General features: G+C 37.9%; 1 protein-coding gene across 1 annotated transcript; it reads left to right on the top strand.

Annotated features, from left to right (window-relative positions):
- Positions 1-26,107, top strand: EIF3E (eukaryotic translation initiation factor 3 subunit E). Its single transcript, XM_075085608.1, has 13 exons — positions 1-322; positions 2,063-2,177; positions 4,973-5,090; positions 9,003-9,045; positions 9,504-9,608; positions 12,389-12,514; positions 13,901-14,025; positions 15,110-15,236; positions 17,424-17,525; positions 18,533-18,642; positions 24,362-24,464; positions 24,727-24,861; positions 25,939-26,107. The coding sequence occupies exons 1-13, from the start codon at positions 233-235 to the stop codon at positions 25,975-25,977; spliced, it is 1,338 nt and encodes a 445-aa protein (XP_074941709.1). The 5' UTR covers positions 1-232; the 3' UTR covers positions 25,978-26,107.

Genomic DNA, 26,107 nt, shown 5'->3' with positions numbered 1-26,107 from the left:
CTCCACAACGACAAAGCAGGAGCCTCCAGCTCCCCTCCACGACCCCGGCCCACCCACACCGGCTCCCACCTCCGCTCCTCCCCCTCCATCACGCATCGCGCAGGCGCCACCGCCTCCGGCCGGGGCAGATGGTACCGCGCATGCGCACAGCCGATAAGAGCGGGCCTGCCCTCCCGCTGCCAGCCTGCGCGTTGCCGGGCCCCGCCTTTCCCTGTTCTCTCCCGTGGCCAAGATGGCGGAGTACGACCTGACCACTAAGATCGCGCACTTCTTGGACCGGCACCTGGTCTTCCCGCTGCTGGAGTTCCTCTCTGTCAAGGAGGTGCGTGGCTTTCCCGGGGCGGGGGAGCCAGCCCGGCGCGGAGGGGCGGCAGGCGGCGCCGCCAGCGGCCGGTGCCTCCCGTGGGCCTGGGTGCGCCGTCGCCGTCTCCTTTCTGAGGCGCTGCGCGGCCTGGGCCCGGCCCGTGGGGCGGCGCGGGGCTCGCCTCCGAAGGGAGGAGCGCGGGGCCTCTGCGCCGCGTGGGGAGAGCGCCAGGCCCGTGGGCCTCCCTGTGGGCCTACGGGAGCTGCTCCTCCCGCTGCTCGCTTGCGAGGCGGGGGCAGCTCCGCTTTCCCTTCCCCGTATTCGGGGCAGGGAACAGCAAAAGCTCTCCCTCGCAGCCACGGCTCATTGCCGGCCCGCTCCCGAGGGCGTGGGAGGCCCTGCGCCTCCTCTGCGGCCCTGTCACTCGTGCTGCCCGTCCGCCGCGGAGCTGCAGGACGGGGCGCGTCCGTAGTGTTGCCAATCAACCTTAATTTTAAACGTCGTCGCCACGAATTTATGTTTCGGCCAAGTGCAAGTCCCCTTCAGTGCTGTCCCTTGTTGGTCTTTTTATATACATTTTTAATTATTCTACTACGAAGAATCCAGTAATGTTGGAGACACTTTAGACTAAGCTCTCGTCAGTCTAAATTATCTGAAACGCTTGTCTGATCCGTTTTAAAATGGAAACAAAACGTGTAAAGTTACATAAGCTTTAAACTTAAAAGAGATACTGTTTTAGGCTTTGGGAATCAACCGATTAAGCATGCGTATATTGAGACAGCTTGACCTAAGCAGTGTTCTGTCTAGTGTATGGACTTCACTTGATGTCTGTCATCTTCAGGGCATTTTTAGTATTTTGGCATTTATAGATTAGCTCAAGTTAATTAAACAGTTATTATTGTAGTGTTACTCTTGAACAGCATAATGTTTGTAGTCAAATTAAACTTTTAGAGGTTATGTGTCTGAGAGGTCCATGAATGTGGTGTGGTGAATTGCAATACAGCCTTCATGCAAATGTGTACTCTAGTTTAGGCCCCCACCTATGTCTTGAAGACCTAACAGCAGCTTACAGCTCATGGCTAAATTATGGGGTAGGAAATTTAAAAACCAATTTGACAAGTTTAAAAAAAACAAAAGCACCATCCAGTTATACAAGCTAAACTAAATTTGCTGTTATGCTATAGACCTAACAACATATTTTAGATTAATCTGTGCTACAACTAAATTGTCAGTTTGATCTTGTGGATATCTTTTGAGATCCACCTTAAATTATTTGACTAGTCAGCACTGTTCAGCATCTTATTTTGTGGAAAGTGTTTACTGCTTTGAAAGGAAAATCTGACCTAGGTTTTATTTTTTCAACATTTGTTTATACATACATAAATATATATATATAAAATTTTCAGAGATTTTTCATGTTGGATTCTTTTCCCATGAGTTGTAATAGGAATTACTATTCCTTTAACAGGAGTAGTAATCTAAAATGCTATTTGTTTTCTAACTAGTTTTTGAAGTTCCTACATTCATAGATAGCAGGACGTGGCTGGTATCTTGCTGAGACCGGAAGTGTGGAGAGGCTGTATAGTAAGCATACTAAATGACCGAGCTGTGAGATCTTGCAAAACTATGAGATATGATGCTTAAAACTATTTGATTGGACAAAAATCCATAAATAAACTGTACTGTAAAGCTAACTACATAATACGAATTGGAAACTATTTAATAGTATTCAAGGCAATCTGTTAATTGCTATTTCAGATATACAATGAAAAAGAGCTACTCCAAGGAAAACTGGATCTCCTTAGTGATACCAACATGGTGGATTTTGCTATGGATGTGTACAAAAATCTTTATTCTGATGAAATTCCACATGGTAAGTTGCTCATTTAGAAGTAAAATTTGTTTTACAACCTTTGTATCTGAAATAATAAATAGCTAGTGGTAACTTGCCTCTTGCGCTCAAAAACTAGAATACTGTTTAACTTTGGCCTTAACAAAAGGATGTGCAATACCAAAACAAATAGAATCCCCTAATCCTGGGAATTTTTGATTTGTCTGTCAGGAACTTAGTCTTTGAGTGACGTCTGCAGTATTTCAATGTTGACTTGGTTATTTCTAGCACTTTAAAGGTATAGCCTAATACAGTTGCTGTTATTTTTCTTCTGTCAAAGTAAACACTTTTGCACAATGATTTGGGGTCGCTAAACTTTTTCTTTAAAGCATCCAGTATATTAAGGCTGGGTTTCCATTGTAAGTAATTCTGTTAATCTGACTGTCTGTGGCTGACTTCTGTATCTCCTCAAAGTCTAGGTGTCTTTGAAAACGCATGTTTTCCTCACTTCTGTCAACATATAAATTGCTGTTTCTATAGAAGAAAATTATCGCAAGGAATATGAAATTCAACCTCTTACTATCTTCTCCATGATTCTGGAAACTTTCATGTTTGCTTCTTAAATTTCTATCTTCCTGAGGAGCATTTGAGGAGGGAGAGAAAACTGATATCTTGCTTTCCCTAGCTTTTATCCTTCACAGTGTTTCTTGCTTGTTTGTTTCAACCCCCTGTGCCTTCCCAGCCCCCCAGTTTCTTTTTTCTGGGTTGGTTTTTTGTTTTGATGGTTTGTTTTCGTGTTTTGGGTTTTTTTCCTTCTGACCCTCGTCTTTGAATATACACCTTCCTAGTTCTCCATCTCTTTCTTTTTGTTGAATTAATCACTTTTTTCTAAACTAGTGGGACTGTAGTCTGTCTTGCTTGCAGCTTAGGAGGATGACACTCTGGTAAGTCAGGTAGGAAACAGTTGTAATGATAGCTTCACCTTTAGGTTACTTACCAGTTCTACCAATTAAAAAAGTAAGACCATCTCAGGGCTGTAGAAGTCTCAAAACTGAACAGGTTTTCCTCTTTATTGCCTTGCTCCAGCCTTTCTAAACTGTTGAAGAAGAATATTACTGTTAACAGTAGAAAAATGCTAAAGTAGTAAACAGCACAAGAAATAGCAGTCATAGCACCCTTTCACGAAGTAACTAGTCTAATGTCTCTAATATTCTGATTACAGCCACTATGTGGTTGCTATGTGTATAATTTCACAAGGTCATAGCTGCAAGTAAATTGAATGAATTTGGTCACTGGGGGAGCTCTGCCTTTGTATAGTCCAACAATTTCCATGATTGTAATGTTTTTCTTAAAATCTTAGGGATGTTTGAAAAGGGTATGTGGTGTTTGGCAGGATCTTTTTATGTGATGACTTACTGTTGTTTGAACTGTGGCTTATATTCTCAGTATAAAATTAACATAAGGAGAGGTAATGCTTTAACACAGTTCAAGATGCTTGCTTATAGAGCTTTATCTGAAAAGGTCTTAACTTACTCTGAGATCTTTCTGGTATGTGTCATCTTCATGCATCAACACTTATCAGAATGTATGTACAGACAGGTTCTTTGTGGAATCACTGGCCTCATTGGAATATTATGCTGATGTGTTTGGTTTTTTTTATTAAGACCTCACTGGTTTAGGTAATCAAAGCTAACTTCACTTACACTATTATACTTGGAAACATCCCTAAACAATTTATAGTTGCTTTTCTCTTCTATTCCATGAGATCAACTTAAAATTACACAGCCAGCAGATGTCACAGAAAAATATTTTTGTACTCTTAGTAAGTCAGCTGAATGGTCTTTCATCTGTTTCTCCTTCCTCTTGTATAATATCAAGACTCATCTGAAGTTGGAGATAATTGTTCCCTATTGGAACACTTCCTATCAGGCAAGTAATTCTTAGATTTTGGTTGGGTCACCATTATGGTGTTAGCCACTTTGGACCTCCTTTACAAATATATATATAGTCAAATCATGAAAGAAATGTCTAATAGACTCACTGTGTCATTGAGCATCCTGGTGTGTGGCTCACTTTCATGGTTTCCTGCACACTGCTCTCCTGGGATTTGCTGTTGGCTTCTCTGATCCCACGTTTCTTGGCTCATATAGCCAGTCTCAGGGTGCTATGGTTTTTTCTTTAGCTTTTTTTAAGCATATAGACTTTCTGAATTTTATTTAAGTGTTCACTTTACTGCACTGGTAGCACTTGATGAGGAAGTTTGGGTCTGTAAAATAATCACCCTAATGCTGTTAGTTCTAGTTCCTCATGATTTTTCTTAAAAGGTTTAATATTCTAATTAAGAATGCATAGTGATCAAATCATAATTTTGTGGATTGAGCTGCTTTAAATTCTTTCTGTCGATTTTCAGTTATGTATTCTAAAACTGCGCTTTCAGAACCTGGCCAGTTAAGAGGAAAATCAAGCTTGTTGGTATCATAGTACTGTCTACTTTTTTCCAAGTTCATTTGGAAAAAGTGAACTTACTTAAAAGCTTTTTTCTTGCTTAGTGGAAGACTGAAGATACCTTGTCTAATACAAACTCTGCTCCAGCTATACCTGCTCTCTGGTGGCTTAATTGGAACTCCACACTGAAGGAAAAGAACCAAATGTTAAAAGCTTTTTATTAAGTTAATGAATTGTTAGATACTTCTGGTTTTGTGACTTGACTGAGAGGACAAGTGAGGTAGGAACTGGAAGACATGTTCAAGTGTGTTTATTAGCATCAGGTAATTACAGGTTGGCTTCTGTAAAAACTTCAGGTGTTAAATTAAAATATTTTTTGTTTGTGTGTATAGCTTTGCGTGAGAAGAGAACAACTGTTGTTGCACAGCTGAAGCAGCTTCAAGCTGAAACTGAACCTATTGTCAAGATGTTTGAGGATCCAGAGACTACAAGGCAAATGCAGTCCACTAGGTAATTTGTAACATAATTTCTCAGGACGGCTTGTTGGTACCTCTTTAGGTGTTGATGATAAGAATGCTCTCTGTAGTGACTGCAAAGAAAGATGTTTTTATTTCCATCCAGTATTTAAGTAGTGCTTGCGGTCAGGTAATTGGAATTACTGGATGCAATTTACCCTTTTCAGTGCTTTTTCCAGCTATGTATAAGGTATCTTTGTTCTTAATGTTCATGGATCAACTCAGGACAAGTGACAGTCATCATTCAGTACAGCCAAATCACAGCAAAGATCGGTTGTGGGGAGGTTGGGGGGCTTTTTTTGTTTCTTCTTTGAGGGGCATTGTTTGGGGGGTTTTGAGGAGAAATACAGGCTGAAGCAATTCAGATTCTCATTTCTAGGAGACCATCTGCCCTTTCTCCCTTTTCTACTTTCCACAGAGGATTATGGAGTGCTCTCTTCCTTAGTCTTAGGCCTGATGGATAAGCAACCTTTCAGCCTGACAGCCCACATTTCTTTCAGGAGCCCTGTCCTTCCACTCTACCCTCCCTCACCCCCTGAACTGGCCAACTTGTTAGTGTATGGTAGTGCTCAGAATCTTAAGATGGATTCAATGTCTTCTCACTTTGCCTGTGGGAATAATTGAAGTAGAATGAATTTGTCTGTACATTATATCTAAGGACTGAGGGTTTTTTTATGGTTAAGACTGAATTGGGCCCTGCAGGAAAGAGCTCAGCTGTAGCCATTGAGGAGGTAACTGTGTAACTTCAGCTGAGGGGTGGGTAGGTGTTTGCTTAGCACAAATCACTGCTTGTTGTCTTAAGAGTAATACCAATGTTTCCTGTGTAGTAAATGTCTAACCAGCTCTGGGAAAATTAATTAGATCCCTTCAGCCTTAACCACTCTGAGATTTCAAATAGAGTGTACCACATCAGATAGAGCACTTATGGCTCAACTTGAATTTGAAAGTGAAGCCTGTACTTGGGTCAGTTGTTGGCAAGCTTTGTACAATCTACTCATACGGAAGGTTGTAACATTGCTTCTGGAATTTTCTTAGAACACTGAATGTGCAAACTCTTTTTTGGTTTTTTTTCTCTAGTCTGCAGAAATCTTTGTTGAGGTGTACCTTTGTTTGGGAACAACCCCTCTGAATAAAATGTATTCCTCAAGGGGGGAACTTGATTAGAATTTACTCCTTGTTTAAAGTGCAGATAATATCCTTTCTTCCTTTCCCTCCTTCGCCCAACTTGCTGAGAAACCTAATCAGCCTTTTTGGCCTATGTTTTCTTCACTCTGTGCATTGTTTTCAGAATTTGTTATAGTCTAAGAACTTGGTCGGTGCAGAAATGGTGAGGTGCAATGTGTTGGGTCTCAACGCACACATGAAACAAGATGTCAGTAGAAATCACGAAATCTGTTAGCTTTCCAACACTGCAGAAAAAGCTTCTATTTTCTGTTTGATATCACCAGAACGTACTTAAGCTTCTGCTGTAAATAGTATTGTTAGGATAAGTAAGCCACCTTTGTATCTGACTTCAGCATGGATATTTATGTTGGATAATTATATGAAGTAAAGGAATTACATTTGCTTATGACTTGGGTGGATATGCAAAGCCAGGAGCTGCTTGTCAGTTTTTGGAAGTATAGCTTTGAAAGTGAAAGGCTCAGTTGCCATTAGTTAACTGCCTTAAAGTTATTAACTGGGACTACCTTTATTTTAATGAAAAGACTTCCTGATACTATCATAACTCTGTGCAAATCTATTTGAACTTCTGATCAATACATATGTATCTTAATCAATTCTTGCTTTGCCTTTAGCCAGTTCTTATAAAAATATTTGGCCTAGGAAAAAGTTACCTTGTTGCAATTCTGATTACTAGCATTCTTTGGGAAATGTGTTGTTACTTGGCCTTTGATTCACAGAAGTTGGTCAGTAGTACTTACTCCAAATAGGAAACAACCTGTTGGGAAGCAAGAGATGATCAAAAAGTCCTTGGGATATAACTTGCCTAATGCTATAAAACATTAGTCCTACTACTCATACGCAGCAAGCTTTGTTTCAGAACTGGTATATCACTTTAGGTTTTAAAATATCTGAAAACCTCAGAGCTCAGAAGTACTGGTTTTGGGTTATTGGCTCAACAGAAGTTTTAACGCAGATTATTGGGGTTATACAGTGATGGGGAGAATCAGGCTGAAAGGTGTCATTCTGTCTAGACCTGAGCAGCATGCTTTGGATAATAGAAGGCAACTCTTTGTTCTTTGGCTTTTGTGAATTTCTGCTGGTAATTTGGAATCTTGTATCAGGTTTAGAGCTGCATGTTATCAGGGGTTAAGGTCATGGGTTTTGGTCCATGACAGTGATGTTTGAAATATCAAAGCCTGGGAAATGGTAGATAATGTGTAAAGGAGACTTGGCAAGTGGAAGTTCTTTCAAGAATAAGCCAACACATCTCACTTTCTTACCATGCAGCTGTTAGAGGACACTGACTTTAAAATTATAGAAGAATAGTCAGTATTCCTCATCCTTGAAGTATCTTTCAGTGGAAGAAACGCATGAGATAATTTCATTGCTTCCACGAGTGTTACAGGGGATTGTCATTCTTGGCTACCTTGACAATGTGCCATTTCCATTTAGGATCTTATACCATGAATTCCAATTAAACAAACTCACAGCTTTGCAGTCAGCTGACTTCACAATAAATGGTGAGACTTTCCCCTGCATACACTTCTACTGTATCTTTGTCCCAAGAGGATTTATAGCTTGATGCTCTCCTCTTCAGTTAAGTCTTGGGTACATATTATATCAGATATAATAGTTCCATGAATTGTCCAAGTTGTCTTTACCACATGATTGAAGTGCACATGTACAGAAGAGATGAAGTGGAGTGTATCCATGGGTACAGAAGCATGCCCGTGGAGGTGGGGGGCTGGAAAGAATAAAAAGTCTTTAATTCTTTCTGTATTGTAGGAGGGCAGTCCATAAAAACCAAGTGCCAAATTGAAAATATATTTTCAGTTATGAATATGAATTAAACTATGTATATTAATTCAGTTGTGGTTCTTGTTGCTAGATGACTGCAGCAGAGTTTGAATGGAATTCTTATTGCAAAGAAAAGCTGGCCTGCTAAAGTTTTGCTCTAAGAGCTGATCAAGATCCATTGCAGAGACTGGATAAAAAAAATTATTCACTAAGTTATTATTTAAAAATAGGTATCTAAAGGCCTGTGGTCATTAACATGAGACTTATTGGTGGTAGATAATTTTGTGCTTGCCTACTGGAGGCTTGAACTTTCCTTTGATCTAGATAATGCTGCTTGTCCTTTTATTATCCATGATGAATTAAAAAAAGCTTCAGAAACATGATCAGGTGTGAATTAGATGTTTAGAACTTAATAAGTATGATTATTTTTTTTTAGTTTTGCGTTCTGCTGGCATTTGCTGTGGTAGAAGTATTCTTGCTAACCACTGCGTCCTAGTGCTAACAGTGGGATAAGTTTGCTTTTTAATTCTATCTTACCTTAGCCTTTGCCACTTTTTTCCTGTCTCCTGTTCAATTCAAACTGCTTGGCTGGAGTAACTGCTGTAGAATTAGAATGTGAGTGTGGGAAGAGCTCTAAGTCAGAATTTAACTTTCATACTGAAAGCTAAGGCTGCTGTCAACTTTAAAACAACCTCCCACCCTTTCTGAACTCTAGTTATTGTTGCAGGTGATATTCTTTATTTAAAATTATAATGATTTTAAGATTCTGAAACTTCTTCATGACACTTCAGGAATAATTTCTGCAGTTACTTTTGCACAACAGGCAGAGTATCACTTTAAATTTATACTTTATTTGGGTATTTTACTTCTAATGGCTAAAGGCTGTGTTGCATGGTGACAATCACTTTGCTTTGTCAAAACAGTGGTTTTCATCTCTTTATTATAGGGACGGTCGGATGCTGTTTGACTATTTAGCTGAGAAGCATGGTGTAAGTGTGTTTAATTCTTTTACCTGAATTTAGTTCTAAACATCTCCACCCAACCTCCCTCACAGCCCACGGCTTTGAGCAGTCATGGACTAGCATTTTGGCCTGTCTCAAATCCACGTAGCTAACAGGCGGAATTCGTAATGCTGATGTATTTCATTTGAATGCCTCTGAACTCTTTTATGCAAACAAAAATAAAGCTGGAACTTAATGTTAACTGCATCCTTGTAACTAAGATGTGCTTTACTTTGTAATAGAATTTCACCTTTTTTCCAGTATTGGTATAAAATTTAGTTCAGTGGCATGGATTAAGAGTGTAATAGTCTTCTATTGTCTTTCCTATGTACCCTGTCTCTCAAAGAACCTGAAGACTTCAAAGGTTACTTTACTATTAAAATTGGCTTGTAAGAGCATGTTTCTTTTTTCCTAGTGAAGAAAAGTTCTTTTTTTTTCCTTTTCAGTTTAGGCAGGAATATCTAGATACCCTCTACAGGTATGCAAAATTCCAGTATGAATGTGGTAATTACTCAGGAGCTGCAGAATACCTCTACTTCTTTAGGGTTCTGGTAAGTTTTGCGTCTCTGTTGGTTTGGGGTTTTGCTTTGTGGTTGGTTTAGGGTTTTTTTCCAATTAAATACTTAGTCCAGTAAGTTTTCTGTATTCTTAAAATATAATACTTTTAGGTTTTTTAAGACAATTACTGTGTCCCAAAGAAAAGTTTGAAAATAATTGTTAATGACTATCACTGATTTGTCCAGCAACTCTCTTACTTTCATACTGAATTCAGAACCATCCTTTAAATCTGTAGGTCTTGTGGCAGTATTATGTAATTAAATACTACTTCTTTCCTCACTGAAAATGTGTCCTGGAAAAAATACTTAAAAAAAAAACAAAAGGGGGGGGGGCAAAATGAATACTTGGGTTTGTGCACAAATATAATCAACAGTACTGTAAAGCTTGCAGGTGGATTGAACATAATTGGTGGTAAAAGTAAACTGCCAGTTTCTTATCTGAACTCTCATCTGTCTTCTCTTGAATTTTGTGATGGATTTAAGAGAATAAATCATCTGCTTAGGAACTGTAAACAGCTTAAATGAGAATTCTAGAACCAGATCCATTGCCTCCGAAGCAACTCTTTTCATCTTGTTGTAATTCATATCATTTGTTAATGGTGGGAGTGAATTTTGAGAATGAAGATTTAGTGTCTTGTAGGAATCTCAACACAGTAAATTTATTGTTGGTGGTCAGTGAATGTGCCATTTCACTAAAGAATGGAAATTTAAGGTAACTGCTTGAAAATCCAGATACCGTAGCTAGAACAGCTGCAGTATCTAAAGGCAGTTATTGTGAATAGCTGATTGTAATTACATGATTTGGAACCAGCACAGTGCGTGTGAACCTCCTCAACTGAAAGTACCTGCTAAATTGGCACCTTGGATGCCTGGAAGATAATGACTTCTAAACTGTATCTCACATATGTGGAGTGATTGTTGAAAATACATAGTGGCTTATGTGTTGAGACTTGCTTCTTGATGTCTAATTTCTAGTCCATCTGAAAATATCCTTAACTCTCTGCAATGCTGCTGGAGTAAATAACAGTAATTCCTGTAATTAACTATAATTAAAGAAGCAAAATTGAGAAATGTCTCTTCAATCAGAGTAGGGTTTAAAGTAAGAATCAGTTGAGTTATTAGCCTAAAAGTTGATGATAAAGCTGACTTTCAGTATTACAGGTACATTCCATGTGCTGAGAGGGGAAATAAGTTACGTATGTAGGTTTGTGAGCAGCTGTCCTTGATTATTCTTGCTTTAATTCTGGGCTTAGCATGTTGTTCTTATGTCAAATAACACTTCAAAAAGTGAAGTGCTGGTTTTTGTGCTTGTGGTGTCTTGGTATAGGACTTCTGTTACTAATTCTGATGGGAGAAGGCTTGTTTAAAGTTCTGTGTGATGAAACATAACCTATGAAAGAACTATTGTAACTGATCGGAGAACAAAATTTGACACTGTGAATGACCTAGTGTAATTCATTCCTGTATAAAACTGACACAGGCTTGACCTTAGGACTACCTTTCCAGGAAATAAATTCACTACTACAAAACTGCAATTTTACTGGACGCTTCTGTAAGAAGTATGCTTTTTGGCACACCATTACAGAATCACAGAATGGTAGGGGCTGGAAGGGACCTCTGGGAGATCATCATGTCCAACCCCCCTGCTTGAGCAGGGGGCACAGGACTGTGTCCAGGCAGGTTTTGAATGTCTCCAGGGAAGGAGATCCACAACCTTCCTGGGCAGCCTCTTCCACTGCTCTGGCACCCGCACAGGAAAGGAGTTTTTTCTCATAGTGAGGTGGAACTTCCTGTGTTCCAACTTGAGCCCATTGCTCCTTGTCCTGTCGTTGGGCACTATTGAAAAGAGCCTAGTCCCATCCACTTGACACCCACTATTTAGATATTTATAAGTATTGATGAGATCCCTCCTCAGTCTTCTCTTGTCCAGGCTAAACAAACCCAGATCTCTCAGCCTTTCCTCATAAGGGAGATGCTCCAGTCCCCTGATCATCTTGGTAGCGCTCTGCTGGCTTTGCTCAAGCAGTTCCCTGCCCTTCTTAAACTGGGGCTCAAAACTGGACACAGTACTCCAAATGTGGTCTCACCAGGGCAGAGTAGAAGAGGAGAATAACCTCTCTTGATCTGCTGACCACACTCCTTTTAATACATCCCAGGATACCATTGGCCTTCTTGGCCACAGGGGCACATTGCTGGCTCAGGGTCAGCTTGTTGTCCACCAGCACTCCCAGGTCCGTCTCAGCAGAGCAACTTTCCAGTAGTTCAGTTTCCATTAGCAGAAAGAACTTTGAGTACTAGTGCTTTTAAGATGGTTTCCTATTTAAGTCATGATTTCTTTAGGAATCTGCTTTGTAATAAGCTTGGTTTAGTAGTTTTGAAACATTTTTATATGGTGCAGGGTGGGGAAAAAAACCACACACAAAACACAACAATCGACTAAATAAAGAAAACCAAACACCAACATAGAACCAGGATGTCATCTGGTGCTCAGCTGTTTATTTGTTGTTTTTGTTTTTAAACTTAAACTGCATCAGTGTGGAGCTTTGTCTTACTTTGGCAGGATTTTCTAGTTTCTATTTCAGACTTATTCCTTTTTTTTTTTTCCTTCTGTACCTAAACTGCTTTTCTAAAAGAAGTAGTTTGTTTGGAAGGATAGGACCGTGCAAATTTGATATCTTGTAAATCAAAAATACTGCCATAAAGTATTTTTCTTATTTTTTAAAGTAAGGACTAATGAAAAATTAAGGGTAGTACTTTGCTGTTGTTGAAAATAGGTTCCAGCAACAGACAGAAATGCTTTGAGTTCTCTGTGGGGAAAACTGGCATCGGAAATTCTGATGCAGAATTGGGACGCAGCCATGGAAGATCTCACAAGACTAAAGGAGACGATAGATAATAATGTAAGTAAAATCTTGATCATGTTAGTGAGGTGAGAGGCTAGAGGTATTAGCATTCAAGTTTTATTACGAATCACTTGCAGTCTTGTTTAGTAGTTTAGCACCTATTCAATAGGTATTTTTTAATAGTGGGAGAGTCGAATGGTGCTCATGAAGAGATAGTGGAGCTTCCTTTATCAAATTACTTGTTTCCCTCTTAACACATCTGAAGATGTAGCTGAGAACTTTTAGGATATTTCCAGTAAACAAAAAGTCTCAAGGATGAGTTTGTGTAAGGTATGATTGTGTGGAATTGTTTGCTGCTTAAATTTCAGTCAGTACTATGCATTTTCTGTAAAGAGTAAAATTCAGGTAACAACTATATTCACATGAAGAAAATAACACTTTTGAGAGAAAATGTGAGACGGCTTGTTTTTAGAAATAAAGTTGAGCCAATTCAGCTTCCTCACCAACTCCTGAGTTCAGATGAGCACCAAGACCATGAAGGGAAAGAATGGGGCTGCAGTACTAATTCAGGGCAACTGAAGTGGTTAAAGGCCTCTCAGTCTTCCTCTCTGCTCATGGGGCTTCAGTGGTCATATCTGAAATGTGAGAGTTTGTCTCCTGAACCAGAATCTTAACAAATTTTCTCCTCTAATATTCTCATCTTTATGAACCTGTATGGTTATAATAAACTACTAAATTTGACTTATTCATTAGACTCCAAGATTATTTTTTTAATATAGAATCATAGTAGTTGTCATGCTCTTTGGGGTGATTATTACTTGCTATGTCAGTTCCTTCTCAACATGTTGCTTTGCAATCTGAAGTGCTGCTGACATTTGGAGCTAATACAGATACTAAGAGCTGAATGCATACTTGTGCATTATCAGCTGGTTTAAATGAAGATAGTTACATTCTTATTTCTTGGCTGAAAGTGATTATGGTGTGTTCATCATTGTCTGAGAGTGTGGCAAAAAAGCTCTGTGAGCCTTTAGAAAGGAAGAAAAACCAAAACCTAGAGAGGCCAAGTAGTTCCTCAGATCACATCTGAAGAGGGAATACAAGAAACTAAAATCAGGATTAAAAAGGGAAGTAATAACTTATTAGTATTGTGGTCTTTGGAGAACCAAAATCTATGGTCTTCCAATAAGAGAAGACAAACTTTTGTCAAACAATTTGGGATATAATATGGGAAAATTTATCTTGGTTATAACTTTCAGCAGATTTATCTTTAGCAGGTGACAGGTTAAAAAGCTGGAGTTCAAACTCAGCCTGAGAATAACAACAGTTAAAAGGAGCTGGTGGAAAATCACAAATTTCTGAACAATTACAGGTTTCCATGCATTAGTATTTATGGAAACTGTCTGTGTTTTGTTTGACTTAAGCCAATGTTACCTTTTCTTTTAGTCTGTCAGCTCTCCACTGCAGTCCCTTCAGCAAAGAACATGGCTCATCCACTGGTCTTTGTTTGTGTTTTTTAATCATCCTAAAGGGAGAGACAACATCATTGACCTTTTTCTCTATCAACCACAGTAAGTTGTGTTGTGCTATGTTGGGGTCTTTAAATCAAAATGAAGGCAGGTGATGAATATGCAAGCTTGTTGAACTTTTTTCAGCCCAAAGCCTGAAGCTGCTTAGAAGTTCTAATGATATTAACCCTTTGAATATTTTTTCCAAGGCTTTTTTCTTGAATTTCTGTGTATAATCTGTTTTTCTTCATGGTCATACTTCCCCTGGAAGAGAAGGGGTGGTGAAGTAGGAAGAACTGGCTCTTTTTTCTGGTTCTTAGGGGAGACAGAATAAGTGGTTTTGCGAGATTACTGACTTCTACCATATCTTTTTTTAGGGCTGTAGGGGAAGGTATTGTTCTCTTCTGATTTTATAAAACCTATTTGAGAAGGGTTCTTCAGGAAAATTTGAGAATGAAAATGAAAACACTACAGCCATTTGTGAGAAGTCTGGCTTCTTATATGTAGATCTAGCAGTCTAGAACAGATTAACACTGAGAAATCAGTTAAGTTTTGCTCTCCTTCTAGTACCTGGTTGGAGGTAAAAGAATAGGAGAACAATACTGAAGAAAAGCCATTGAATTTTTTGCAAGATGAGCCCAGTAGACTCCTAATTTGTAGTAGGCACTTTTGTTTCCGTTGTTTCATAGTGTATATGTTGGTTTGGTTTTTAATTTTAACTTACGCTTCTCACTGGCAAATATGGGCTACTTTATTGGGCAGTTGAACAGGAAAGTTTCAGGCTCCAATGACAATATGAGAAAGGATTTCCTGTAGTTCCATGTGCTCATGCAAACCCCTTGTGAATCAGTGTAGCTGACAGGTGTTGACCTGAACTTAGCATATGGACTGTTCTTTTGCAGTGCCCTTTTGTCCTCTCCCTAGTGCACTGCTGCCTTCTCTTCCCCTTGCTTCCCTTCCTCTTCCCCCGTCCCAAAAAGGTGACAACAAGGTTAACAAAAATAACTTATCCTTCTATTTTTGAATAAATGGTCAGTTGTAAGCCTGGGCATTGTATTGCGTAAAAGGTGCATAAGCTGTTTATCATGAGTACTGCATTGATGCAAAATTGCATTATCTGAGCTTTACCTGTATTTTTTCTTTCTAGGTATCTCAATGCAATTCAGACAATGTGCCCACATATCCTCAGATATCTGACTACTGCGGTCATAACAAATAAGGATGTTCGAAAACGTAGACAAGTGCTGAAAGATCTGGTCAAGGTTATTCAGCAGGTAAGGACGGAAATACCTGATACTGTCTGTCCTTCTTGACTGAGACTTCATAATAACTTTCTTCTAACAGTATGCCTTGTTTAGGACTTGTATATTTTGGTGCTCACTTGCTCTCATTGACCAAAGCCTTCATTGTGAACTAAAATGCATGTCAGTCAGTGGGAGGACGGAAGAGTTTTTTTTCCTCCTTTCATGTCAACAAGCAATGAGTAAAATAGAATATGCACTCAATTTTACTTTATCTGTGTATGATGAAATGCAGAAAACTCAACAAGATATGTGAAATGGCTTCAGATATGATTCTTCTTTTTCAGCCATCCCTACAAGAAATTGTTGTATGAGTTAAGGGATCTTAGTTCAATGGTTTTGAAACTGAAACATGTGCATGTATTTAAAAGAAGGGTAGATGTGGAACTTGAGGATATGGTTTAGTGGTGGACTTGGCAGTGATAGGTTAGCGGTTGGACTCGATCTTAAGGGTCTTTTCCAACCTTAATGATTCTATGATTCTGTGTATTTTCAAGGAAATGCTTCTGTTGTCTCAGTTATGAGGATGGAGACATGGACAAGAGCAATAAAAGAATTGTGCTTGGTATCAGTCAAGGGGGTTATGGCAAAGATTCTGTATACAAGTTGCGTGCTGATTTCAAATAAAGCCATCATGCTTCAAACATTTGTATTTAGAATAATATATATGTGGATAATAACCTATGATATATATGTGACAGTGCAGTTATTACAGGCTAGCAATCGATTAAGTCCACTTCAAGCATTGATGTAACTATGCAAACCAGTCAATGCAAAGATTGACTTTTAAGCATATCTTAATCAGTTTTTAAGAATTAGTGTTCACAAAAGAAGTAGCATGAAGTAGTTGAAATGTTAAGACTCATCTTTTATGTTAAGCTAAAACCTGATTTTAGCATTAAACTTATGTAATACAAACTTCTGATGTTTGAAGTAAAGTAACACTTTACAGTTTTGGGATCTTTTTGTTTTATCTTGTACAATTGGTATGAATAGAAAAAAATCACTAGGGTGTTCCTTTTGAAAATACAACTCTGTTGGCTTTGGTTTTGAAATATCTGGTAAGAGATTTATTTCTTAGTACTCTTCTACTCTGTACCATTCATTATATTGAATTATGAAGTGGTAGAGGCTTTACAGATTTGAAAGTGGATCAGACAGGATAATTAGTGACTTGTCTACATAGGAAAAGCAAAGCACTGAATCAAGTGATTTGTCAAATATCATATGGTAGGCTGGTTACTCTCCGAGCAGATAAGAGATTGCTAATACTTGCAAGTGTTGAACTGATAGGTAAGTAATGTGTTGTTTATATCTATTAAATTTAAAAGGTGATCGATCCAAAACTGTTTTACATAGTGGATGTTAATTACAAGGTTAACAAGTACAATTTTGATGTAAAAAATGTTTACTTGTAAAACTGAATTTTAAACCTAAATAATGAGGCTGTAAATACAGTCCTTTGGGGAGGAAAGATAACTTGGGGGGGCAGGCAGAATATTTTAGTAATTCCCTTAATCTGCTGATCTTACTGTATGCTACAGCAGATATTGACAGATATTGGGTGAAGCTGTCTGAAACTGTGCCTTAGAGACATATCAGAGGATGTTTAATTATGTCTTAATTTACACAGATGATGTATACAGGTCTAGTGTTTTTCCTGCCTTTTAATTGAGAAAGTTGAGAAATTCCTGTAATGCCAAAATATATTCAAGTACTTTTGTATATAGAAAGTAGTGTTATTTGTGTTAGCTATGTTGTTCATGTAAATCAAATGATCATTAAATTTGAAGTATGATTTGGCATTGGACTAGTCTTTTGAAATCAGAATTTAGGAAGACTATCCATCCGACTATGTTTTAAGAAATTTGGAGGTTTGATGCAGAACCAGGTCTAGAGACTGACTTCTTTTTTTAATGCAAAGATTGCAGCACTAAATATTGAAGGTGAAACTACACTTCAGGTTGTTTACCCAGACTGCTTGGGAAGGGGGGGGCACATTTGCACAGCTTTTATAAGAGGAATTGAGAAGTTTAACCTAAGCATTTTTTTAAGGTGATGTATGGACTTATTTCCAGTATTAAATCTTGTTTGAAGACTATAAGGAATAGTGACTCTGTGGCCTTGATTTCTAATATTGTTCCTAATATTTTTTGACAGGAGTCCTACACATACAGGGACCCTATCACAGAGTTTGTGGAATGCTTGTACGTTAATTTTGATTTTGATGGTGCACAGAAGAAGCTGAGAGAGTGTGAAACAGTAAGGCTTATTACACTTAAGACTCTTCTCTTAAATAAGGCGCTCTCAAATTCAGTGGCCAGCTAATTTGTTTCAAGTGGTGTTTGATTCCATTGCCAATGTTCTGAGTTTTAAATTCATGGGGGTGGATTTTGGGGTGTGTGTGTTTGTTTTGTTTTTGACAACTCATTTTATATCACTTAACACTTATGGGTAAGGATATAGCTTTAAAATTACATTTAGGCAGTTCTAGAAGATGATGTGAATTGGTAATCATGCATTTGGCTGAGCTTCAGATTTTCCATTAGTATTTGAGAAGTACTTGAAGAAAAGCTTGGATTTGAGTTTGTTCTGAAAGACACTGCTTCCTGGAATTGTAGTGCTGAAAAGTAATGGGAAATAGGATTAGGATAGTTAGATACATAGGCTTGGAACATACTTAGTTAATCTGCTATGAACAGTTGAAGATACTGAACACTTGAATTGACTAGTGTAAAAGTTAGTATTTCTAATAGCTGAACCTTAGTACCAATTTTTATAGCCTCTGGTTTGGCTTTCCTTTCTTTGATATTAGTCACCTAATTGTTAAATCAGAAGGCTTTTAATCATCTTCACTGCACAGGGCTGGCAGTCTTGTAGTCGGAAATCTATAGGTACACTTGCACTACTAAATAAGCTGGCTTGCATGGTAAGGTCAATGCTGATGAAACTGCAGTGAGAGGAGAATGCTACAATACAAGGGGAGAGTTAGGTTTTATGCATTGGAGGGATCTTCAGTAGCATTGTGACAGCAGTAGACCTTGTTCTCTTCTTGAGTCAAACCTCAGTGATTGTGTTAGCATGTGATTTTTAATTTAGCAAGCTGCAGAACAAAGTTTCTACTAAATATGTAGCTTTTTCCTCCACATCTTGGAATATACCAAGGACTATTTTTAGGTTAACTGTTCACTGATCTTACAGATGGTGTCTACCAGTAGATTACTACTTCCATGACTGTTCCCAGTGTTCCCTTCTCCTTACACTTGCAGGTGCTTGTGAATGATTTCTTCTTAGTGGCGTGCCTTGAGGACTTCATTGAGAATGCCCGTCTCTTTATATTTGAGACTTTTTGTCGCATCCATCAATGTATCAGCATTGGGTAAGATAACTTCTTAATATAGCAGTTCAGAAAAATCAGTCATGGGTGACTGACAAACAGTGTAAACTTCAGTAAAATATTCCATCATCAGATAAAAAACAAATAATTAACTAAAATCCAATTGGATAGCTGTCTTTCTACTTTTATAGCTCTAATGTGATCTACTTAAATGACAACAATCATATTTTAACGTTGAATTCTTGTGGTTAACTTTAAAACAACTGATCTCTACCATCCCTACCAGCAAACAAACACTGCCTTCAAGGTGAAATTTTCTCATGGTGTCAAGTTAAATCTCTACTGAATTTAATGGGAACTTTCATACCCAGTGTCACTGAAGTCCATGTGCCTTGATTTGGAGCTCAATTCCACACATTGATATAGAGTGGTAATACTAAATAAATACAAATTGCAAATACAGCAGTTGCTTAAATTTATTTATTTAGTAGATATGGATACCTGTGTCTGTCTTATAGGTATGTTCCTTGAAAATAAGTAGAATTGTATTGCTTTTTTCATTAATTAAATAAAAAACAATAGATCTTATTCCCTGTGGCACAAAGTGAGAGATCTGTCTGTTAGAAAACGATGTTCTTACTAGCAAGGATGTCTGTCATTTACTCAAATTAATTTTGTAATAGCAGACTTCTCAAATGGATCAGCTCTGATGCCTCTATTGTAAAAACTAAGCAGGAAGATGTTGTTATGCATGCTTGAGATCCCTTTCTACTTGGCCTTTGCCCTGTTCCCCATATTTCCACATCCTTTAAATTAAAAAGGAAAAAACTGAAGTGAAAAAACTTTGCATGCTATAAAAATCTCAGTGGTAAAGAACAGTGCAGAGATCCTTGACACGGCAGAAACCAAGGCTGTTAAATCGATCAAGTTCAATGGAGTCTTGTTACCAGCTTGCATCCAGAGCAAATGTGTGCATCTGGTCCTCTGAGGAAGCAATTTAACGCTGCTTGATTTCAAAAGAAAAGGACCTGAGAGAAAATTGTCTTAGTTTTGCAAGCTCATTGAAAGGGTTGCTTTTTTTTCATGGATATGTATAGTTGGAGAGACGACAAAGATTCTTATTACTTTAATCTCTGGTCACTGGGTGACACACTTCTCTTCAATGCATTTGGAAAATTTTTCATCCTTTGTATCAGCTTAAAATAGTCAATGACTTCAATGTAAAAGGCAAACACTGAATTTAAGCATTTTAATTGGCTGTGGTGTATTGTTTTAAGTCTAGTCATAATAGCAAACTGAATTAGATGCTGTGAACAAAACTTTTCCATACTTAATGTTCACTTTTATAAGGGGGCTAATACTTTATCTAAAATCACTTTAAGCGGATCATTGCACACTTAGGTATAAAGGGGTTTTGAATAAGTATTTAGAAGAAAAAATGTAAAGTTCTCTTGGGTTTTATATTACCCAGAAATTCATTCCTAATAGTGCCTTGCTATTACCTATAAATGGTATTTAGTACTGTGAATACTGTGCATATTCAAGCAGAAGTTTTCAAGGGAACTAGATTTTTAAGCTTTTTAACTAAAGACTAGATGTCTTTCTGAGAAGTCTGCTTCTCTGATCTGGCTCCAGTCAATGAGCAGAGAGTCCAGAGGATGTATCTTAAGTATGGTTCAAGTCTTTCTGTCAAAGGATACTGATAAACTGTGGTTAACATACCAGTGATTCATTACAGCAAAAATAGTAAGCTTTATTTAACAAATCAAGGTGTTTCGTAGGTGGCTGTCATGTTTTTTTTAGTGTTTATTTTAGAGTTTATATTTTTGTGCCATATGTGGTATTTCAACCTCAAGTGTGGTGAATATTGTGTTGGCTCTCCCTGTTATGTGTCAGTGATTCATAAATATAGGTAGAAGTCTTTATAAGCATTATGGTGTGTTCTGAGGCAAGTGATAGACTTGGATTTGAGACACATATTTCAGATTGACTGGATATTCCTACCATGGATCACTTCAGGTAATTGCATGTGGAATCAATCATCAGTAATGAGATTCTTTTCAGTAGGTTGTTGTGTTTCAAATGATGGATATAAGCCTTAAACGTCTGTGCAAGCTGTAACAATCATTAGATTTGGGCTTAAGTGTGGTGCATAAGTATTTCTTAGTGCATTTCAGACGTACTTTTGAGGAAATTAGCCAGCTGAAATGCTTTTAATTAAATGTTTGAGTTCTTGCATTTCTTTGTCCACATGTGATTTCCACTGCTGTTCCTGGAGTTGAAAACTAGTTGGTTGTACCACAGTGCTTGATAAGTACTGTTTAACTATGCGGAACAAACTGGAAAACAATTAGTGGGAAATCTGCTATTCCTTATGTGAAATGGAAAATAGATGGCTCATTTAATGTTTTTTTTAACTACTTACATCTGTTAAGCAGCTGACTTCTTTCCAAAAGATGTAGTTGCTTTATCAGTTTTTAAGTTAAAATTTATACATCCCAAATCATACTGCAATTAGTTTACTGCTTGAAATACCATATTTAATAGGGAGTAATAGATGACATTAATTCAGAATGTATTTTGGTTAGTTTAATATGCCTGTATTTAATCGAAGAGCTAAATATGCTTCATTCTTTTCTATATTTTTTTTCTTCTGTGTGCAGTACAGGATAGGCTTATTCATATATAAAGTTGTATGGAATTCAGTAAACTTGTCTTTTAAGCAAAGGACAACTTAGATAACCGTTGCCCTAGCATGACCCAAATAAGTGCATCTTATAAAACAGAGGGACAGAAATAATCTAAAGAACTATTTTCAAAACTATTGTTGGGAAACTACCCTTTGAAATCACAACAGTGCTAATCTAGAATACAACTTTTCTTGCTTCCATTCCTTAGTATTAATGGTGTCTAATAGGTGTTTGTGAATTTGAACACGTCACTATTACTTCAACTGGTAAACATGTATGGGTCTAAGCTGCAGTTTGTATCTCTTGAGAGTATTAGATACCTGTTTTAACAATGCAGTGGGAGAATAGTGTTATTTGCTACATAATTGTAATCAGGATAGATCTTCAGTACTTTTGCTCAGGAAGGATGGAGAAAGTTTTTCTGGACATGTGTTGCTTTACGAGGCAAGTTCCTCCATGTTATACATCCACGTACTTTAGGTGGTGCTGGCTGCCTCAGTGTGGCCTGCAAGGAGACCCTGGAATGGAATCCACTTGCTACAAGTGCAGGAATAGGGTCATCTTTTGCATCAAAGGTGTGTCAAAATTTTAGGTTTTCAGTAGATATCTGTATTTCACTAAAAGGTAGTTGTTACTTGATAACTTTTTATTTAATATTTTAAAGCCATGTAAATATGAAAGCTAGAAGTTCAGATAAAATAAGTTTTTTATCACTTTTTACCCTGCTATTTTCATTCTATGATTTGTAAGTTTTACAAATGCATGTGCAGGAAAAAATACCTGTACAGAGTTGTGTTTAGTTCTGTCATGTAGCTGCATATCTGCTTATGTTTGGTCATACAACCTTTTTTAATTTATGACAAGGCCACCTCTGAGCTAGGAAAATTTAGACATAACAGGAAAAAGTAGATTTACCTGCTAGGTGGTATAAAGCACTCTGTAGTTTTTGGCTTGGAATGACTCTCTAGAAGCCTGTGTCTGCTTTCCCCGCCAAGTACATGGGGACTTTAGGTTACCGGAAGAGAAAAATATAGGTGCTGTAGGTTGAAAGGGACCTCTGGAAGTCACTTGTTTAACCCCATGCACCCAGCTGCACCTCTGAGCAGGACCCACTGCAGTGTTCCATTGTGCTACTTAAGGCCTTGTCTAGTTCATTCTTGACTACCTCCAAGGGTCGAGGTTCCATGCTTTCATCCTAAAGGTAGGTTGCTTAATCCCTAGTGTAGTAGCAGTAACCATTCTTGTGGTATCCTGGTGGAGGAGTTACTATATCTGGATACTACTGATGCTTCTAAGAGAGCAATACAAGAATTCCACTTTACATGCACACACCCCACCTGATGTTCTTTCAGTTTGAAATTTTTTAGTTTTAAGTCAGGTGCTTAACATCACTGTTTCAAAGGTAGTAAAGCAATTTGGAGCTTCTTCCTGTTGAAATATGTCTTACTCTGTCTAGGTGACTGATAATTCCACAAAATGGCTTCTATTCTCTTAACTTGTCTGCCTTCACTCTCTAAAACTGCTAGTTCAACCGCATTTTAGCAGTTCTAGTGGAAACAGTAGCAACTGTGGTTGGTTGGATTTCACTTCCCCTTGCCTTGCGAAACTCCAGATAGTTTGACTGTGTTGTTTCACTGTAGTGAGTTCAGTGTAAGTCCAGTATTTTAAGTTACCTTTTTCATCTGTTAGCCTCAGTTCTTGTTTGTCTCTGACAAAAATGGAATTTACTTTTAGAGTTGGGGAAGGGTGAGAGATCAAGAACATGTAGGAGAAAACACCATATAAAGACTATATAGATTGTCTAGCTAGGTAGATGAGTTAATAATTGATATGTTAAAGTGTTTACTTGGTACTAATAATCATTGTAGGGGAATAGACAGGGATCGGCGACCGGAAGATCACGGGACGTGATGGAAAGATAGACTCTTCCCCATAGGAGCGGCAGGAACAGGAAGCGCAAGAGCTATATAAGTGTGTGACGCAGTTAAATAAACGGACATTTTGTATCCATCATATTGATGTCTGTGCATCACTGTCCCCAGGGTGGGTAGAGCCCTGTGTCCCGGAGATATGCGGCCCAAGATCAGTTCTCCCGTAGAAGCGTACAGCTACAAATCATCAAGAGGGAAATAACTCTTTGAGGTGGAGAAAAATATGTTTAAGATCCCATGAAATGGTGAGAAATTGACATCTTGTGGAATTCAGTGTAGCCAACTGGCTTTTTGGTCATGTCGGTAGCCCTTACCTCATGTTTGTTACCTTAGTCTGAAAGCTGATGTAAGAACGAGTGTTACGAATGTCCTGTATGAGCCAACTGCCAGCAGGAGGCTAAAGGAGTTGGCTGGAAAGACACAGCAAATGACATCAGAAGGAATTATTCCTGGACAAGAGTGCTTGCTTCATTAAGAATGTTCCTTTATCTGTCTTCCCCCACCATCCCTCCTTGAAACTGCAAGAAGTTTGAGCATAGTGTATCTGTCACATCTTCTGTACCATGTCTCATGGTACAGAAACTGTCTCATGGCTCTTGTTCCTGAAACTTCAGGGCGAAGTTTATTGCTAAATGAGCTACTGAGAGATACTTTCCTGGACTAATCGGTCTAAATTTTTGAGACTGTTCTCTTTATGACTGTTCTCTTTTTGAGTTGTTCTCTTTATAATGATGGTTGCTGTTTTATGTTGTGTTGAGATTACTTAATGAAAATTTTCCGAAGAATTTTCATGTAGGTAAGGTGTAATAGGAATATATAAAAATTGTGCAGGTCAAGATTTAAGTGGAAGATGTAGTTCAGAATGAGTAAATATAGACTTTCAGGATGTTAATTCCTTGCTCACAATGACCCAGTGTAAAGCAGTGGGCGTGGGAGATGTGCAGGAGTCCATGTTTGTAAGCTGTAAAGTAATTTCAGTCAAATGAACATATGCTTCCCAGATCTGTGGTATTTATTGAATCAAAGTTTTGGCCTGTTCCAAACTTTGTGTTGGTTTAACTTGTATTCATAGTCCCATGTCATGTTTACCGACATCAGAGGGATTCTGTTTCACCTGCTGGTATATCTCTTATCTTTTAGTATGTTGGCAGATAAACTAAATATGACTCCAGAAGAAGCGGAAAGATGGATTGTCAATCTAATTCGAAATGCACGATTAGATGCCAAATTGGATTCAAAGCTGGTAAGAACATAGATGGATCCAAGTGAATTCCTTGAATTTTTCATTGAATTTCTTGTACCTTACTCAGGAACAGCAAATTCAAATTTCTGCTGTGGTGGGTTGGTTTTTTTTCCTTCTTTACCCATAAAGTGGATCTTAATTTTTTTTCTGTTTTGATCCTGTGTGTAGGTGATTTTTAAAAGCTCTGGAAGCAGAGCATTAAATTAAAGGCATATGCATTCTGAGTGACTGTTAAATTTGCTCTGTCTTCCCTGTGTTTTAGGGCCATGTAGTCATGGGCAACAATGCAGTCTCACCTTATCAACAAGTGATTGAAAAGACCAAAAGCCTGTCTTTTCGTAGTCAAATGTTGGCTATGAACATTGAGAAGAAATTGAATCAGAGTGGTAGATCTGAGGTTAGTATCAGTTACACTTCTCTAAATTCCTGCTTTTTTTGTGAGATATATTTAATTATAATTCTTTACCTGTTCCTTAATTCATCAGATGTACCTAGTTTTAGTTCTCACACTAGGAAAAAGGTTGATTTTCTTATGCTGAGTATTAGACAGTGACTCCTGTCTTCTTCTCTCCTCTCATGTCACCATTAGGTATTCTTTTTCTGTTGTGTGACTAGGTGTGCTTCTGTCATTTGATTCTCTAATTCCTTCAAATGGTCTCCTTCACTGCCTGAAAAGGGCTGATTCTGAAGGGTGACATTAATTAAAGGAGTTGTACTACTTTTTTTTTCGAATGGGTTGTACTTGAAAAGCATCTGTAGCTGTGTGTATGTAGTACTGAAAAAAATGAATGATGCTTAAGACTGAAATGTGAAGGAGGAGCTGTGTAAAACGCATATCATGCAGTACTAGAGAACGTAATTAAGTCAGCCGGCGGTTTAAGTAGAAGCAGAGAAAATAAGAAAGTTGGCAAGATCATCTGGCTTTGCTTCTGTCCACCTTACAGTATAGGAAGCTTTGAGGGAGAATAACAGTGTAAGATGGATGACTGAGGTCCACTAAGGACGCAGCCATACATACTTAAACAAAAAAACCTACCAAAGCACCTGTTACAAAACACTAAAAAATTTAAGTTCTTTTATTGGACTTCCTCACTACTTGGCTGAAATATCAATGGAAGTTGGACAAGCAGTGGTGCATTAGTGTATCCCATTAAACGGAAGTTGTATGAAACTTATGTGACATTATTTTTAAAAAAATGTAGCTGCCAAATTATTTTTGTATTGTGGAATCATCTAGAACTTTCCTTTCTGAGACTACTAGCTTGGGGAGCTCAGGCTGTACAACTTAACTGCAGCAAGTATATTTGCTATATCAACACTTGCTGTAAACTTACAGGGTATCCTTCACTAAGTAACAATATACTCACTTCATAGCCATATATCAGTATTATTACAAATTTATAACTTCTCATAAATTTCAGTAACCAACAGATAGTAATTTCTTTTCTACTAATCCTTATTTATTTATTTTTAGGCACCTAACTGGGCTACTCAAGACTCTGGCTTCTATTGAAATACTTCTCCAGAGGGGGGGGAAATCAGTTTTCATTTGACTAAAAAGTACATATATATGTAACTTTTTTGAGACAAGGTAATTATGTGTTCCATGTTAACATTATTTGAATAAAATTGGCTAATTTTAA

The sequence above is a fragment of the Phalacrocorax aristotelis genome, chromosome 2 (assembly GCF_949628215.1).
Source record: "Phalacrocorax aristotelis chromosome 2, bGulAri2.1, whole genome shotgun sequence".
NCBI classification, from domain to species: Eukaryota; Metazoa; Chordata; class Aves; order Suliformes; family Phalacrocoracidae; genus Phalacrocorax; species Phalacrocorax aristotelis.
Note: the sequence above shows the minus strand (reverse complement) of the source record. Positions and strands in the feature narration are given on the sequence as shown.